This window comes from Lasiosphaeria miniovina (genome assembly GCF_030549165.1).
Source record: "Lasiosphaeria miniovina strain SMH2392-1A chromosome Unknown B0T26scaffold_2, whole genome shotgun sequence".
NCBI lineage: Eukaryota > Fungi > Ascomycota > Sordariomycetes > Sordariales > Lasiosphaeriaceae > Lasiosphaeria > Lasiosphaeria miniovina.
The window spans coordinates 1,469,972-1,483,252 of record NW_026848221.1 but is presented as its reverse complement, the minus strand read 5'-3'; the positions used below and the strand labels follow the sequence as shown (position 1 = coordinate 1,483,252).

Genomic DNA, 13,281 nt, shown 5'->3' with positions numbered 1-13,281 from the left:
GCAATAAGTCACCCATGGCTCGACAGCCTCGACCCGTTCGAGCGAAAAGAATGGGAAAAAGGGTGGGGTGATGCCTGTTGTGCAGCACTCCCTAAAGGTAAGGTACCTGCTAGAAGTCCTGTCTAGTTGTCTAGGTACGACTCTAGTTTCAACGTCAGTTGCCGCTGGAGCACCCGAGGTTGGAGCGAGTAATTTTCGAGTCATTGGGGGGCGCAACTTATTAGTTACCTACCGGAGTTTGCCAGGTGGTTTTGTTTTTATTTTCAACTTCTTTTCTCTCTCTCTCTCTCTCTCTGTTTCCCCAGACATGCTGAAATACGATCTAATTGTTTTCTTATTAACACACACGTACTGCACTACCCTAGCACGGGTGGTTTCCGTGGTCTCGCTCTCGAAAAGTAAAAAAAAAAAAATCCGAAAGCAGGGTACCTTCCTTACTATTTATGGGGCACGCATATGCTGAAGGGGATTGGGGCCCATTACGGGATGTGCGTAGTAGGTAAGGTATCCGTGCTCCGTAGGGTGGGTGGGGTTTACGTTTCGTTCGACTCACTCACTGCCCCTGAGTTGCCGCCCTAGATGTGGGCAAGCTGCGTATCAAAACAAAACAAAAACAAGAAATGATTCAGAACAGCCCGTGAGAACTCAACGCCATGCTTCACGCAAGCCTCACTTTACGGCTCGCTAGGTTGCACAGACAGAATTCGTAACCCGCGTCCTTTTCCTTCTTTATTCTGTCTTTGCTCGTTCGTACTTCGCAACCCAACTCTACCGCCACATTCAACCGTGGTATGGATATCTGGAGGGTTCAACCCCGCAATCGGCTCCTCCAGGCGTGGAGAAGCAACCCACACCCGAAAAAAGCCAGCCCCCATCTGGCGCTCCGCAAGTAAGTCGTCGCCTGCAACCGACTAACCGACCGACGGCCGTCCCGGGGTGACTGAAGCCACGCCCCGGCAACCAGGAATTTCGGGACTTGCACACACCTGAAAGAGAAACATCCCAACGAGTTTAATCCCCTCCACTTTCTGTCCTCTCTTCACCCCCCTCGCCCACTTCGACCGCAACCTCAGCTGTCCAAGGCTTAGGCAATAGTTTCCGTCGTTCCGCTTTCGGCGGTACCCCCAGATTTCTCCCGAAAGCTGTCAGGTAAAAATAATACAATTCAATCGTGCAATGCTTTGGACGGAGCTGTCGACGTGGGCCAATGGCAGCCGAGGATCGGGCACTGGTTCCTCCCGAACGCCACCAGCAGAGCTTAAGCCTTATCAGGGCCGTCTCATTGGCCAAGAGACCTGCATATGACTAAAAAAGCCATCGAAAGTTTTTTTGGGGAGCATATGCGTTTTTTAAACCCGTCCCTCCAACCCTCCATCCCCCCCTCGTCGTCGGGGTCCCCGCATTGAACGACCGATGGGACCGAACGAAGCAATGAGAGACGACTCTGCAGAGACGAGACGAGAGACATTAGAGGATAATCCCTCAGGCCTAGCCGCTATAGCTGGAACTGGCGCCTTGTTTGTCTCTCAGCTTATGCACATGCAGCAGCATTGCAGCCTTGAGGGGTTTCTTGTGCTGCTAATACCTGTCGTGCCATTGGCCGAGAATAAACGCGGGGTTTCGATCTTCAAATGTGCGGGCCTTGGCGGGACGAGCTCCTAACTAGCCCCGGGCCTGCAAAACGCGAAATGACCATTAGCTCGCCCGGGCTTTCGAGCTGGTTCGAGCCAGGAGAGTAGCCACATTGTGGGACAGACACTTGCCGTTGACGCGGGGAAACGATGAGAGAAGGTAAGTAAGTCGGCACCAGTGGAGAACGGAGAAAGGGGGAACGGGGGCGAGGCAATGAGTCGGATAGCTACCTAGATAGCTAGATAGTTGAACTCCAAACTTCGAGTTTACCATTTACCATTACTCTACTCTCGACTCTTGACTGGCTGGCTAGCGTGTGACATGACTTGACCGCTACATCGTTTGTTCAAACGCCCTCCTTTGCCAAGGGCCGGTTGTTTACAGGGCGTCAGGATATCTTGTTAGCAAGGAACAATCAGCAGCCTCCGACAAGGTTAGATACTAAGCTAACAACTTCAACGTTAACCGAGGCTTCAAGCGTGCCGAAAACAGCACCATTTCAGGCCAGATCAAGGGACCCGAAGAGCGATGGGCGCGTCTCGCCCACATCTTTAATATCCTCGATGGGGTCCGAGTTGTAGCTGGGGAGAGCCCGGATATTTGCCTGGCCATCGCGGGCACGGATCTTCCGTCGAGCCCTTCTATTCCCTACGGTGCTGACTGGCATCGGAGCCTCATTCAGACGTTTCAAGCTAGACCGGCTGCCAACGGAAAGCTTGGGCGGAACAAATCGATCGTTGACCCCCACCTTAGACCGCGCAGGCTCAACGGCCAGCGATGTCGTCGACATCGCTGGGTGCGCTAGCGTGTCTGACATGCTGCCTCCCGTGCTTTCTGTAGGGTCGGGGCAGGGTGTGTCTGATAGGTTGAGACCGTGCTAGGCTAATGGAGCCAGGCTGCTTTCCGCGTACCGGTCGTCGCTGTGATTCCGGGTGGCTACGTCTTGGCCCGCCGACGTTGGATCTGACATCACCCCTGTCGAGGAGGGTCTCAACGTGGCTTTGCGGCTTGCAGAAGCTCCGGCACTTGACAGGACGTCGTTGGCAAACCCGGATGACTCATCTCCATTGGTGTGTACTGTTCCTGCGGCTGCAATGTTGCTGTCCCAGTCTGATAAGGGTTTATCGCCAATGCAGGACGAGTAGGTCGACGGTTGAAGATCTCGTGCTACATCACGCTTTGCCTCATCAAATGCTGCCTCTTCGACACCGTCAGTGCTTTCACCGCCAAATAGGAATGATTTCCACGCTTGATCCGGATCACTTTTGCACGATGGTGCAGCAATCTGCTCTGCAGCCGTGGGTGGAGTTTGACGAGAGACATTTGTCTGCATATTTCCGTCTTGCTGGTGAGGGGCGGGATCATCGTCAGGCACGTGCATCTGGGAATCCAAGGGGGGCGCCTCCTTTTGGGTTCTGGTCTGCTCGTGGCGTCTATGTATCCTGGACATGAGATCCTCGAAGCGACTGAGGATTAGCGAGGAGCTGATTGAGCCGAATGCCTGGCCTAGGCCCTCTAATCCAGAAGGCTTCGGGTCTGTAAAGCGGTTCAACGCTGCATCTGTCAAACGGGGCTGTGACTGTGATCGTTCTCGGACTTCTCGAGAGATCTCACTGACACCAGGGCTGACTCTTAGGCACTCGACGGATTCTTGGCTTCCTTCGACAGCCTCGACGCTGTTGATCGGACTGCTTGGCTTCCGAAGCTACTTCCTCCATCTATCATTCTCTCCTTTCCGAGACGGTGGGACAGGTGAGGCCACTCGGCCGACCTGTACCAGAACACTGTCTGTATTTGCCGAATCAAAGGTTTCCATGGGATAAAACGTTGAAGAGAACGCTCGTAGTGGAACCGGTTCGCGTATCTCCGGAGTTGAAATCACGCACGGCTCCATTCGACCCGATATCAGCCGCTCTTCTCGTCTTGGATTCTCTCCGGCAATTTGGCTTGAAGAAAGAGGCAGGCTGCTAAGCGGTAGCCGCTCACGAAACACTGCGTCGAAATCGGGGTTGTCTTGCATCCTGTTAGTCTAAAGCACAATCAGACGCCCTTAAAGCCAGTGACATACCGGTTGAATTGCCTCTCGGAGGCGCTTCAGGTCTCCCTTCCTGGCTTCCAATTCTGACTACCATGCCCTGACGGGATAAAGGTTCATGTCTCCGTTTCAAGTGGCCGTGTCCACCTCGTGCAATGTGGCTCGCCGTTTCTGGACGTCTTGGACGGCCTCGCCCGAGGTCTTGTTACCCGATGCCCGGTTATCCGACACCTGGTTAGGACGATTCTTGGCGGGACCCAAGATTGAACGCCGGGAAACTCCCCAGTCCTTTTTCGCAAGCGGCTTTTGCCTCATCCGCTCCAGAGCTTGGTCATCATACTCGGGTTGAGTGCCAACAGGCCCTGGCGCCCCGACGCCCTGGGCAGACTGCTCTTCAAAGAAGCGACTTATCGTTGGCAAAGGGGGTTCTCGGGCGGTGTCAGTGATATTGGGACGCTTCCTGGGCGGATCAGCTTGCTTTTGCGTGGCCGGCTGAGAGGCATGGCGCCCAGCCGAAGAGCCCGACTTGTTGGAAGTACGAGAGCAGCGCGACTAGGAAGAACTCGAACGGAGGAAAGAGATGGATGGAGGGCTGTTCTCGACAGAGTTCTTGACCTCGGCGGCACGAGCGCGGGCGTTGGCAAAGTACTCGCGCTGACGCTGGCGAGCCGGGTTTGCCTTCCTCAGTCGGCCGCGGGTCGAACGGTGGAGCTTGACCTCAGTCCAGTTCATGGCAATGAAGCCGGGAGCCCGGGGGATTGCGCAGAGCTCTTCCCATTGAAGCAGGTCAAACGATTGGGGTTCCATTGTGAATTGTAGAGGGAGGCACGTCACAGACGCCGAGAGAAAGGGGAGCAGCGGTCCAAGCCATGCCACAGGGCACAAACCAGGGCAGTGTCACTAAGCCTAAAGATGGAAGAAGACGGAAAGAAAAGAGATTGAACTATCAAGCAATCTAGAACAGAGCCCTCTTTGGGCCCGCAAATCTTTGGGGAGGTCCTCGGGGGGGAAGGAAACTCCAAGAGGCACACGATCGACAGCGTCAGGTGTACATCTCGATTGGGATGGAAGGGGAATTTGGACGAAATGATATCCCTGGCCGTTGCCCAATTGGCGAGCTGGCATTTGGCGTCGGCTAGCATCCAGGCAGACAGCTACCCCTCCTCGCTGTGGCTCGCGACTTCCTGGGCTTTCACTGCGGCGTTTTGATCCGCTCCCATTACCCAATAAGCACCCCGCAGCACGCCAATTGGGGAGCCCTCCTCCCGCGCAAGTCCTCCGCAACGGCCGGCTCGACGACAACTCCATCCCATCCTCCGGCTCTTCGACCGAGCCCTCCCGCAATGCGGATAACAACATCAACCATAAGGCCAACCGTAAGACTACTACTTTTCCGACCGCCTCCTGCACGCCCCAGCAAGAAACCAACACTAACACGCCCAATAACCACCACACGAGCACCGCCACCAAATTTCTTCCTCACCCCCCGACCCCTCTCCCAACACCGCATCATGTCAACAATCACACCAACCCCGCGCCCGCTGCTGCTCAAGAAGCCCGTCAAGCTGGCGTGCGTGCAGCTAGCAAGCGGCGCCGACAAGGCAGCGAACCTCGCGCACGCGGCGGCCAAGGTCGCCGAGGCAGCCGCGGGAGGCGCCAAGATCGTGGTGCTACCCGAGTGCTTCAACTCGCCGTACGGGTGCGAGTTCTTCCCGTCATACGCAGAACCGCTTCTCCCGTCACCACCCCCGGCAGAATCGAGCCCGAGCTTCCACGCGCTGGCGGCCATGGCCCGCGACAACGGCGTGTACCTGATCGGGGGGTCGATTCCGGAGGTTGCCGAGTCGAACGGGAGGGACAAGAAGTACTACAACACGAGCCTGACGTTCGGGCCGTCGGGGGCGCTACTATCAACGCACCGCAAGGTGCACCTGTTCGACATTGACATACCAGGGCGGATCCGGTTCCGCGAGTCGGAGGTGCTGTCGGCGGGGTCTGCAGTGACGACGGTGGAGCTGGGCGAGTACGGGCGCGTAGGTGTAGCCATCTGCTACGACATCCGGTTTCCGGAGCTGGCCATGATCGCGGCGCGGCGCGACGGCTGCTTCGCTCTCGTGTACCCGGGCGCCTTCAACACGACGACGGGCCCGCTGCACTGGCGGCTGCAGGGCCAGGCGCGCGCCATGGACAACCAGATCTACGTGGCCCTGTGCAGCCCGGCCCGCGACACGACCGCCGGCTATCACGCCTGGGGACACAGTCTTATTGTCGATCCCATGGCCCAGGTGCTGGTCGAGGCCGACGAGAACGAGACCATCGTCAGTGCCGAGCTGGACGGCGCCAGGATCGAGGAGGCCAGGAGCGGCATCCCGCTCAGGGACCAGCGGAGGTTTGACGTCTACCCCGACGTCAGCCAGTAGGCAAAGGCGTAGACCCAAACTGCTACTCGTGTGCCTTGAATGTTCTTACACAATCCTCATGCTGATGACGACAGAATATGGGCAATTCTTGTTCGTGACGTACGTGTACATATGTGTACGTGTTCAACTGAGGGGCAATCAAGTCTATTTGTGAAATCTGACATGCCTAAGTGCGACGAGGTTCCCATGGCCTCTCTCTATCGTCATTGTTTTCAGTCTTAAATGGCCAAAATCTACCAATTTTTTTGTGCAGTCTCACGCCTGAAGATTCAGTAAATCTACCCTTAGCACCGATTTTTCCATTATACCTCTTCAGATGTCCCCCCGTCTCAGCCTGCTTCTGTTTACTCCAAAACAGGGCAGAGCTCTCTACTTCAGGGCATGGGCGGCAAACGTGGGCAGGACGAAGCTGGCCTTGTGGATCTCCGAGCTGTAGTACCTGCACAGCTTGGCCTCCTCCTCAGGGGTCCACGACCGCAGGGGAGCCTTGACGTTGACGTTGGCGTCCTTGCAGCACACCATGAAGCCAATCTGTCCAGACGGGTACGTCGGGATGGTGGTGTAGGCGTACTCAACGACCGGGAAGATCTCCTTGCAGTCCTTCTTAAGCTTGGTGATCAGGGGCAGGTGAAGCCATTGGTTCTCGGCTGCAGCTCACTCATTAGCTTCGTGGTCAGAAGAGAAAGGCTTTCAAACACAATTATTAAAGGACACGGAAATTTTAAAAAGGGGTAAAAGGCACTAAAACGGAAGGAGAGAAAGGGGCGAGAAGAGCGAAAAAAGCCATAGCATGCGCCAAAGCCGAGACGAACTACCACTTGGTAGACCTGAGATATGGCGCAGGAGAATACAGGCACGGTGTTAAGCCTGCCCTGGGAACCATTTGCTCTCAGAACCCCGACTTTCCTGAGTAAAGGAGACGTACAACCTTGGGTGGTAATGACACCGCCTTCGCGGAGGGCGTTGAATAGTAGCTGGAAGTAGGGCTTCTGGAAGAGCGACTCGGCGGGTCCCTCGGGGTCGGACGAGTCGGTGATGATGACGTCAAACGCGTTCTTGTACTCGTCCAGGAACTTGAAGCCATCGCCAACATGAACCTTAACCTTGGGATGGTTGAAGCCGGCCGACATGCTGGGGAGGTACTGCTTGGACAGGCGGATGACAGCCTGCAAAATAGGGGGTGTAAGTATGGTACCACAGCGTCTTTCTCTCTCGGTTCCGCGGAATGGAATAAATACCTCGTCAATGTCGCAGAGGGTGGCCTCCTCGATGCACTCGTGCTTGACCACCTCGCGCAGGACACCGCCGTCGCCGCCGCCAATGACCAAGACCTTCTTGGGGTTGGGGTGCGAATTCATGGCTAGGTGGGTGATCATCTCCTGGTACGAGAACTCGTCACGCTCGGTGCACTGGATGACATTGTCCAGGACCAGGACGTGGCCGTAGTCGGTCGACTCAAAGATCAGGACATCCTGATACTTGCTCTTCTCGTGGTGCAGCACCTTCTTGACCTTGAGGGTCATGGCCTGGCCCGGCCACATGTCCGAGATCTCGCGGAACCAGCCATCTAGATGCAAATCCCGGCGAGAGGGGGCCTCGTTAGCACAACTGTCTCACGCTTTCATGGCCGAAACGTGCGTCTCTCATGGCAAGGCAACAGCGGCAGCGGCGGCAGACTCGGGGGGGGCGGGTGCGTGTGTGATGATGTGCATGACGAATTGGGCAGCCGTCTTTGGACCGGATATTCTCATATAGAAAGCCATGCCTGCAAGAGGCACAATAAGTCACCGAACCGTGGCTGTAGCCCTCTCCCTCGTGGTGCAATGCGGCGCAGCATACGCGGCAAAAAACCCAAGGGACTCCAAGTCGGGGATACAGGGCTGGGAGGGTGATATTTTCGTATTTTTACATTTGGAAGTCTAAGTGCCGTGTGAGGCGATGGGCATGGGTCTGGGGGGAGGTGAGAGGGGATCTGTGGCACAGGAGATTGTGAATGGCGGGGCATCAATGGACCGGAGTAGCACGTCCAAGCATGTCCGCGATCCAATAACCCCGCGGTGATAAAGTTGGCCGCCGCTTAGCAGTAGCACTCGACTCACTCACCTTTGATGGTTGCATGGGTGATTTCGTCAGCCATTTTGTGAAAGTAGCCGAGATATCTCGGTCGTCTCGGGAAATGTGGAGGCGTAAAGAGAGACGGAGACAGAGGCGATTTGCAGAGGCGTCTGGACCAGAGTGAAGCCAACTTGAGCAGGAGCAACAGCGCAAGTTTTTAATAAGAGGGGCTTCAATCGGCAGGGCACGATTGCGATTTTGTTTGCGGGCGGATAGCAGATTTTTTTTTCTGGGAAGGTATGTTAGGGAGGCACGGGTGAGCGAATAAAAACGTGTTTTCGGAAAGCCAGAGCCAATGATGCTTGTCCGCTGTGTGCTTGTGTGGAGAGGTCGGTTGACTTGAGAGCGGTGACACCAGATCTGCAGCGAGACGAGAAAAAAAATCTAGACGGAAAAAGTCCCCGCGGTGAAGAGCAGCAAATTGAGATTGAGCCGCTGCTAAGCACGACACGACGAGGCAGGACAACGGCACTTGACTGCTCCAATTCGACAATTCGCAGCGTTGCAAACTGCAGATGCATACGGCGCGAGTCTGATAATTAAGTAAAAAACGTGGTTACGGCGCAGCACGGCCGGCATGCACCCGTCCCAGCACACTTCACACACACAGCCGGCCATGGCTGCCAATGGTGATCGAATGCCATCAACTGCTCCTCATGGAAGGCATGCCAGGGAGGCACGGGCAACAGCTTGAGAGGATTGCATCAGAAGCATCACCAACAGTGGGCGAGCAAGTGACCAGGAACGAGACTGAGGAATAGGACTGAATCCAGAAGGGAAGGATTGCCTCAGAATTACCGCCAACCTCCGGGTTGATAATCGGGAACAAAGGCCGAGAGACACGGCATCTCGTAGGATTGCGGCGCTGCCTCGGGCAGGGCGCTCTCTTTAACCGCCTAAAGTCTAATTACAACGCTGGTAAGATCAGCTCAGGGCTTTCGCCGGGAACACGGAAAACCACACAATGAAAAGGACAGTGCCGCGAACAAGTTTTTTTCCCTTCGTCGGAAGAGGCAGGTAGCGTTGCGATCATTTCGCGGGCGTTGGATGAAACAGCCTTATGGTGTTGAGGTGACCGGGGGACCAATCGACAACAGCTGCCGGCGCTTGGCCGGGTCTGGAGACGATATGATCCCGAGGCCCGAACTGAGACGGGTCGCAAGCGGGGCCACACGGAAGCGTGCTGGCGGCGGCGGCGGCGGCGGAGGCGACCCCAGGTACAACCCCAGGTTTCATTGATCATCCCGCTGTCAGCACGGTCAGGTCAGGGTAGAATCGCGAACAGACACTGCAGACACCACACTTAGCCTTCTGTGCGCTGCAGTGGTTCGTTCGTCTGCAAGCCCCCATTGGGGCAAAGTCTGGTGCACCATTGAAAGTCATGGCTGGCCAGCAGGTTCTAGCGGGCACGCGGGAAGATCGCTTCCCTATGGCACCAGAGCGGCCGCCCGTGCGTAGTGCAGTGATCGGAAGATCATCGAGGTTGTAATTGGGATCGCAAAGCTCGGGACACTGGACGGGAGGCACTAAGTTTAGGGGAAGAAGCTTGAGAGATGCGCACGGGCAGCCAAGTGAGTTGTCCATGGCCCATGTCTATGGGAAACCCCACGACGGGCAAAGCCATGCATGCCGTCGATGGCGAGTTGCGGCTGTTACGGCAGCAGCCATTCACAAGGAAAGACGGGCGAGGATCTGCCATGATTGCCATCGGCCGGCGCACTAGTACCAGTCCCGATGTTGTAGTCGGCTGACAGAGGGGGGTTACGCCAAAGACTGTTTCGTGAGACGCGATGGGGGGCGAGGGCAACTCGGTCTCGGCCATGTGCTGCGATGTGCTTGCCTTGCCTTGCCTCGCCTTTCGGTCAACAAGCGCGTCTTACCCGCAGCGGCGAAACAAGTTGCCACCGAGCCAATGTCTTGTCTCTTCAAAGGACCAAGTAAGCGAATGTGATGGGCTGACTGATGAGTATTCTAACGCTTCAGCGGGGTCAGCATTCGATAAAAACTCACGGCGAAGCTTCTTTTTGAGCTGTCACTTGGTTTGTCAAGCAGTCAGCTCTAGTCTTTTGCACCGCCCTCTCATCAGATTCCGAGGGGAAGACATCATATTCACTAGAGTTTTCTTCCGTAGGCACCTAGCAAGCTGCTCGAATGCATCTGTGGACCATTCAACGAGTTGGGAGGAAGTTGGGAAACGGTGAGCCAAGAAGACCAAACCAAGAGCCCGGAAACAGGAAGCTCGAGCTCGAGCTCGAGCTCGAGCCCTCGTGCATACACCAGCATCCAGTGAAAATCCAGCGCGGTTGGGAAGTTGGGATGGTGGGGAGCGATGTCGAGTTGTGGTTGCGTGGTTGTAGTTGCGGTTGCGGTTGCGTTGGTCAACGCCTGCCGCTCGGCGAAACAAACTGCCCAAGCCACCACATGGGGCACCCACCACACCACACCAGTCAGACCGCCAGCAGTTCAAACGAACAGCGAAATGGCTACAGCAAGCGAAGAAGAGAGGAAACGCCCGAATCAGACACCACCACCACACAAGTCATGGCCATGTGCGCAGGCGCATGGCGAGCTGTTTCGCGGCAAAAATACTCCATGCAGAACTCCAGACGGAGTGAAGCCACGCTACGCTACTGAGCTGGGGGCCGGGGTCCTGGGCAGCAGCCGCATCCGCGAGACTGCCCTGGCCCCGCTCCGGGCGCTGGGACTGGCTCCTAGGCCCCCTGGATAAGGGGGCCGTAGAGCTCGCCATTGGCCGCCAACGATCTCTAGCCCCTCGTTGCGCCAAAAGGATTTCCGGCATGGCAGCCCGAGATAATAACTACGACACTACTATGGTCTAAGGGTAAGTTTTAGTTCCCTGTCCAGTGCCAGCAACCATGTCTTGGTCAGTGCCGTCCCTGCTAGCGCTGTACTACGAACCGAACGGGCGCTGTAATTTTGAAATCGTGGCGCGCCGGGGACCTGGTCAGTACCCAGGCAAGCGGTTGACAAAAAAAAAGCGAACACTCAAAATCAATGGTCCGTGCGAGTGGCGCTGCACTACCATACATTACCAATTTTGTAACAGTTCCATGGCATTCAGTGGAAGCAAGCCCAAGGACTATTTCAATACGCCCAGCTCCCCGGATTTATCACCAATTGAGAATTGCTGGAGGGCTGTAAAGCGGTATATCCGTGCCAATCTTCGAATTGGAGCAAATATCATGGACCTGGCGGTTGAAGGATGGAGCCGACTGAGCCAAGCGAAAATTAATGGGTACGTGGATTCCATGGTAAGGCGGATGCAAGATGTGTTAGAGGGCGAGGGTCTTTTGACTGGGTGGTAAGATTGTAGTACATAACGGTACCTATATTTGTACATGTACATATATTTGGCCTGGAGAGAAGTACTGCGAATGTGTTCGCCTTTTTTTGTCAACCGCTTGCCGGGTAGGGGATAGAACTTTTGCTCGTCATCTTAGTAGAGATCCTCAAGGTTATTACGGTCGTGGGCCGAGCGCCTTTGTGGACCTTGCGGACCAAAATAGGGGCTACTACTCTAGTCTCCGCGGATGAAGGAAGGAAGGGCATTAAAGTTGTTCTAACTTCTGGCTTCTGGCTTTCCATCGCTTCCATTCCGCTCCAACCGACGGGAATCGAGATGGATGGCGCTGGCCTGGGCGCTGGCCTTGAGTGCAATTCATCCGTTCTCAAAAGTTTCAAATCGTCGCGTGCAGCCCGCGTGGCGGAGGCACTCCTATAAGCGCTGTACCTCAAGGAGAGACGTGAAAAAGCAAACACGCCGCGCACTTTGAGAAAACCTCGTTCCATTCGCTATTTTATTCTCTAGCGAAGAGCGGTCAATCCGGTGGAGTCCAGATAGACACTCGAGACACGGAACCCAGCGGCCGGCCACATTCAGCTACCCTAGGTTTTCTTCAGCGGTCGTTAAAGATTTCTTAGATGACACCCAGCCAAGTACCTGACGTAAGTCCTGTGCACGTAATGTACATGGCTTGCCATGCCATGCGCGGACGGAAAAAACCACCTTAACCTTAGCCCTTAGCACCCCTGTCGGTATGGGGGGGCCGCAAAGGGCCCACAGTCAGTGCCCGCCATTCATTTGGATTGAAGGCAGTCCAGGCGATTGCACCCCGCGACCAGCAGCTCTGAGATGGCTGTCTGCCCTTCCTGAGCACTGCACCGGGTCGCGCCCTCGAGAGCAATTTGGGTGTAAACGAGCCGAGAGTGTTCCGCAATATATAATTACAGTAGGGGAATATATAAATGGAGCGCAAGGCAGCCTAGAAGCCCTCTGGAAGCCACCATGCTGGTGCCCCTGAACTGCACTGACCGCCCGAGACAAACTCCGAGTGGGCAAGCACACCTCATGGCTCCTACCCACCATGCTGCGATGAAAGCCCATGCTCCAATTCCGAAGCGGGCGATGCATGCATTGGGTAGGTGGGGCCCATGAACGGTGTGGGACCAGTGCAGTGGTGGCTGCACTGCTGCAGAAAATAATACTGCTTTGCGGTATGGAGGTGCAGCACAGCAGCACAAGTCGCAGCACCGACCATTCGTACCCGGCGCCGCTCCATGCGTGCTGCTGCTTCTATTTGCTCTTCAAATACTAGTGATAAGCTAGGGGGGTTCCAGGTTGCTTTCGGCTTCCAGTCTTTTTTCCCTTTTTTTTTACTCTTTCACCACTGTCGCTGCTGTTGCTGGTGCTACGCAATATTTTATCTCTCCTTTTTACTTCTTTGCCTCAACTTCGACACTCCTAGAGCTTCTGGTCTCGTTGCATTGTTCTCCTCGTCCGGTTCATCCCATTCTCGGGCAAGACGGGTGACCGCAGCTGCTCCACCCGAGGCCGGTACTATTTCTGACGCTTTACATCATCGGGCGAGTGGACAAGGCCAGCTGGACAGGGCACCCCAAGCCATCTTACTTACCTACCCCCCTACGACGACGCAATACCCGTTCCGTTACCTTGCTGGGTCAACCATCACACGGCCTCGTCTCGACAGAACACAGCAGCAGTGTCGTCTATCCGATCCGGTCTGCCTCCGTCCACCAGCTGCTGCAGGCGGGGCACCG

General features: G+C 55.7%; 5 protein-coding genes across 5 annotated transcripts; 2 read left to right on the top strand and 3 right to left on the bottom strand.

Annotated features, from left to right (window-relative positions):
* Positions 1-1,678: 1,678 nt before the first annotated feature.
* Positions 1,679-4,474, bottom strand: B0T26DRAFT_764726 (uncharacterized protein; the record flags this gene model as incomplete). Its single annotated transcript, XM_060446450.1, has 6 exons — positions 1,679-2,462; positions 2,544-3,320; positions 3,519-3,661; positions 3,701-3,757; positions 3,815-4,054; positions 4,271-4,474. 6 exons carry the CDS (start codon positions 4,472-4,474, stop codon positions 2,132-2,134), a joined length of 1,752 nt encoding a protein of 583 aa, XP_060299998.1. The 3' UTR covers positions 1,679-2,131.
* A 704-nt stretch (positions 4,475-5,178) lies between these two features.
* On the top strand, positions 5,179-6,087 carry B0T26DRAFT_671848 (hydrolase-like protein; the record flags this gene model as incomplete). The annotated part of the gene is made up of 1 exon (XM_060439384.1): positions 5,179-6,087. The coding sequence occupies one exon, from the start codon at positions 5,179-5,181 to the stop codon at positions 6,085-6,087; it is 909 nt and encodes a 302-aa protein (XP_060299997.1).
* A 184-nt stretch (positions 6,088-6,271) lies between these two features.
* On the bottom strand, positions 6,272-8,534 carry B0T26DRAFT_118716 (spermidine synthase). The gene is made up of 4 exons (XM_060433318.1): positions 8,191-8,534; positions 7,326-7,654; positions 7,013-7,253; positions 6,272-6,734 (listed from the first exon to the last, which is right to left on the bottom strand). The coding sequence occupies exons 1-4, from the start codon at positions 8,222-8,224 to the stop codon at positions 6,457-6,459; spliced, it is 882 nt and encodes a 293-aa protein (XP_060299996.1). The 5' UTR covers positions 8,225-8,534; the 3' UTR covers positions 6,272-6,456.
* Positions 8,535-10,613, bottom strand: B0T26DRAFT_118715 (uncharacterized protein). The gene is made up of 5 exons (XM_060433317.1): positions 10,316-10,613; positions 10,213-10,231; positions 9,506-9,714; positions 9,190-9,449; positions 8,535-9,105 (listed from the first exon to the last, which is right to left on the bottom strand). The coding sequence occupies exons 1-5, from the start codon at positions 10,483-10,485 to the stop codon at positions 8,846-8,848; spliced, it is 918 nt and encodes a 305-aa protein (XP_060299995.1). The 5' UTR covers positions 10,486-10,613; the 3' UTR covers positions 8,535-8,845.
* On the top strand, positions 10,441-11,280 carry B0T26DRAFT_693222 (uncharacterized protein). Its single transcript, XM_060441189.1, has 2 exons — positions 10,441-11,044; positions 11,202-11,280. Exon 1 carries the CDS (start codon positions 10,532-10,534, stop codon positions 10,928-10,930), a length of 399 nt encoding a protein of 132 aa, XP_060299994.1. The 5' UTR covers positions 10,441-10,531; the 3' UTR covers positions 10,931-11,044; positions 11,202-11,280.
* Positions 11,281-13,281: the final 2,001 nt, after the last annotated feature.

What these genes read in the sequence shown, in the direction of transcription:
- B0T26DRAFT_118716 (XM_060433318.1), bottom strand. Translation starts at nt 8,224, where the DNA reads ATGGCTGACGAAATCACCCATGCAACCATCAAAG. An exon ending in CACCCATGCAACCATCAAAG is followed by an intron (nt 7,655 to 8,190) that starts GTGAGTGAGTCG and finishes ATTTGCATCTAG; the next exon opens with ATGGCTGGTTCCGCGAGATC. An exon ending in TGTCATTACCACCCAAGGTT is followed by an intron (nt 6,735 to 7,012) that starts GTACGTCTCCTT and finishes AGTGAGCTGCAG; the next exon opens with CCGAGAACCAATGGCTTCAC.
- B0T26DRAFT_118715 (XM_060433317.1), bottom strand. Translation starts at nt 10,485, where the DNA reads ATGCTGGTGTATGCACGAGGGCTCGAGCTCGAGCTCGAGCTCGAGCTT. An exon ending in TGCAGCGCACAGAAGGCTAA is followed by an intron (nt 9,450 to 9,505) that starts GTGTGGTGTCTG and finishes CCGTGCTGACAG; the next exon opens with CGGGATGATCAATGAAACCT. An exon ending in CGACGAAGGGAAAAAAACTT is followed by an intron (nt 9,106 to 9,189) that starts GTTCGCGGCACT and finishes CGTTGTAATTAG; the next exon opens with ACTTTAGGCGGTTAAAGAGA.
- B0T26DRAFT_693222 (XM_060441189.1), top strand. Translation starts at nt 10,532, where the DNA reads ATGTCGAGTTGTGGTTGCGTGGTTGTAGTTGCGGTTGCGGTTGCGTTG.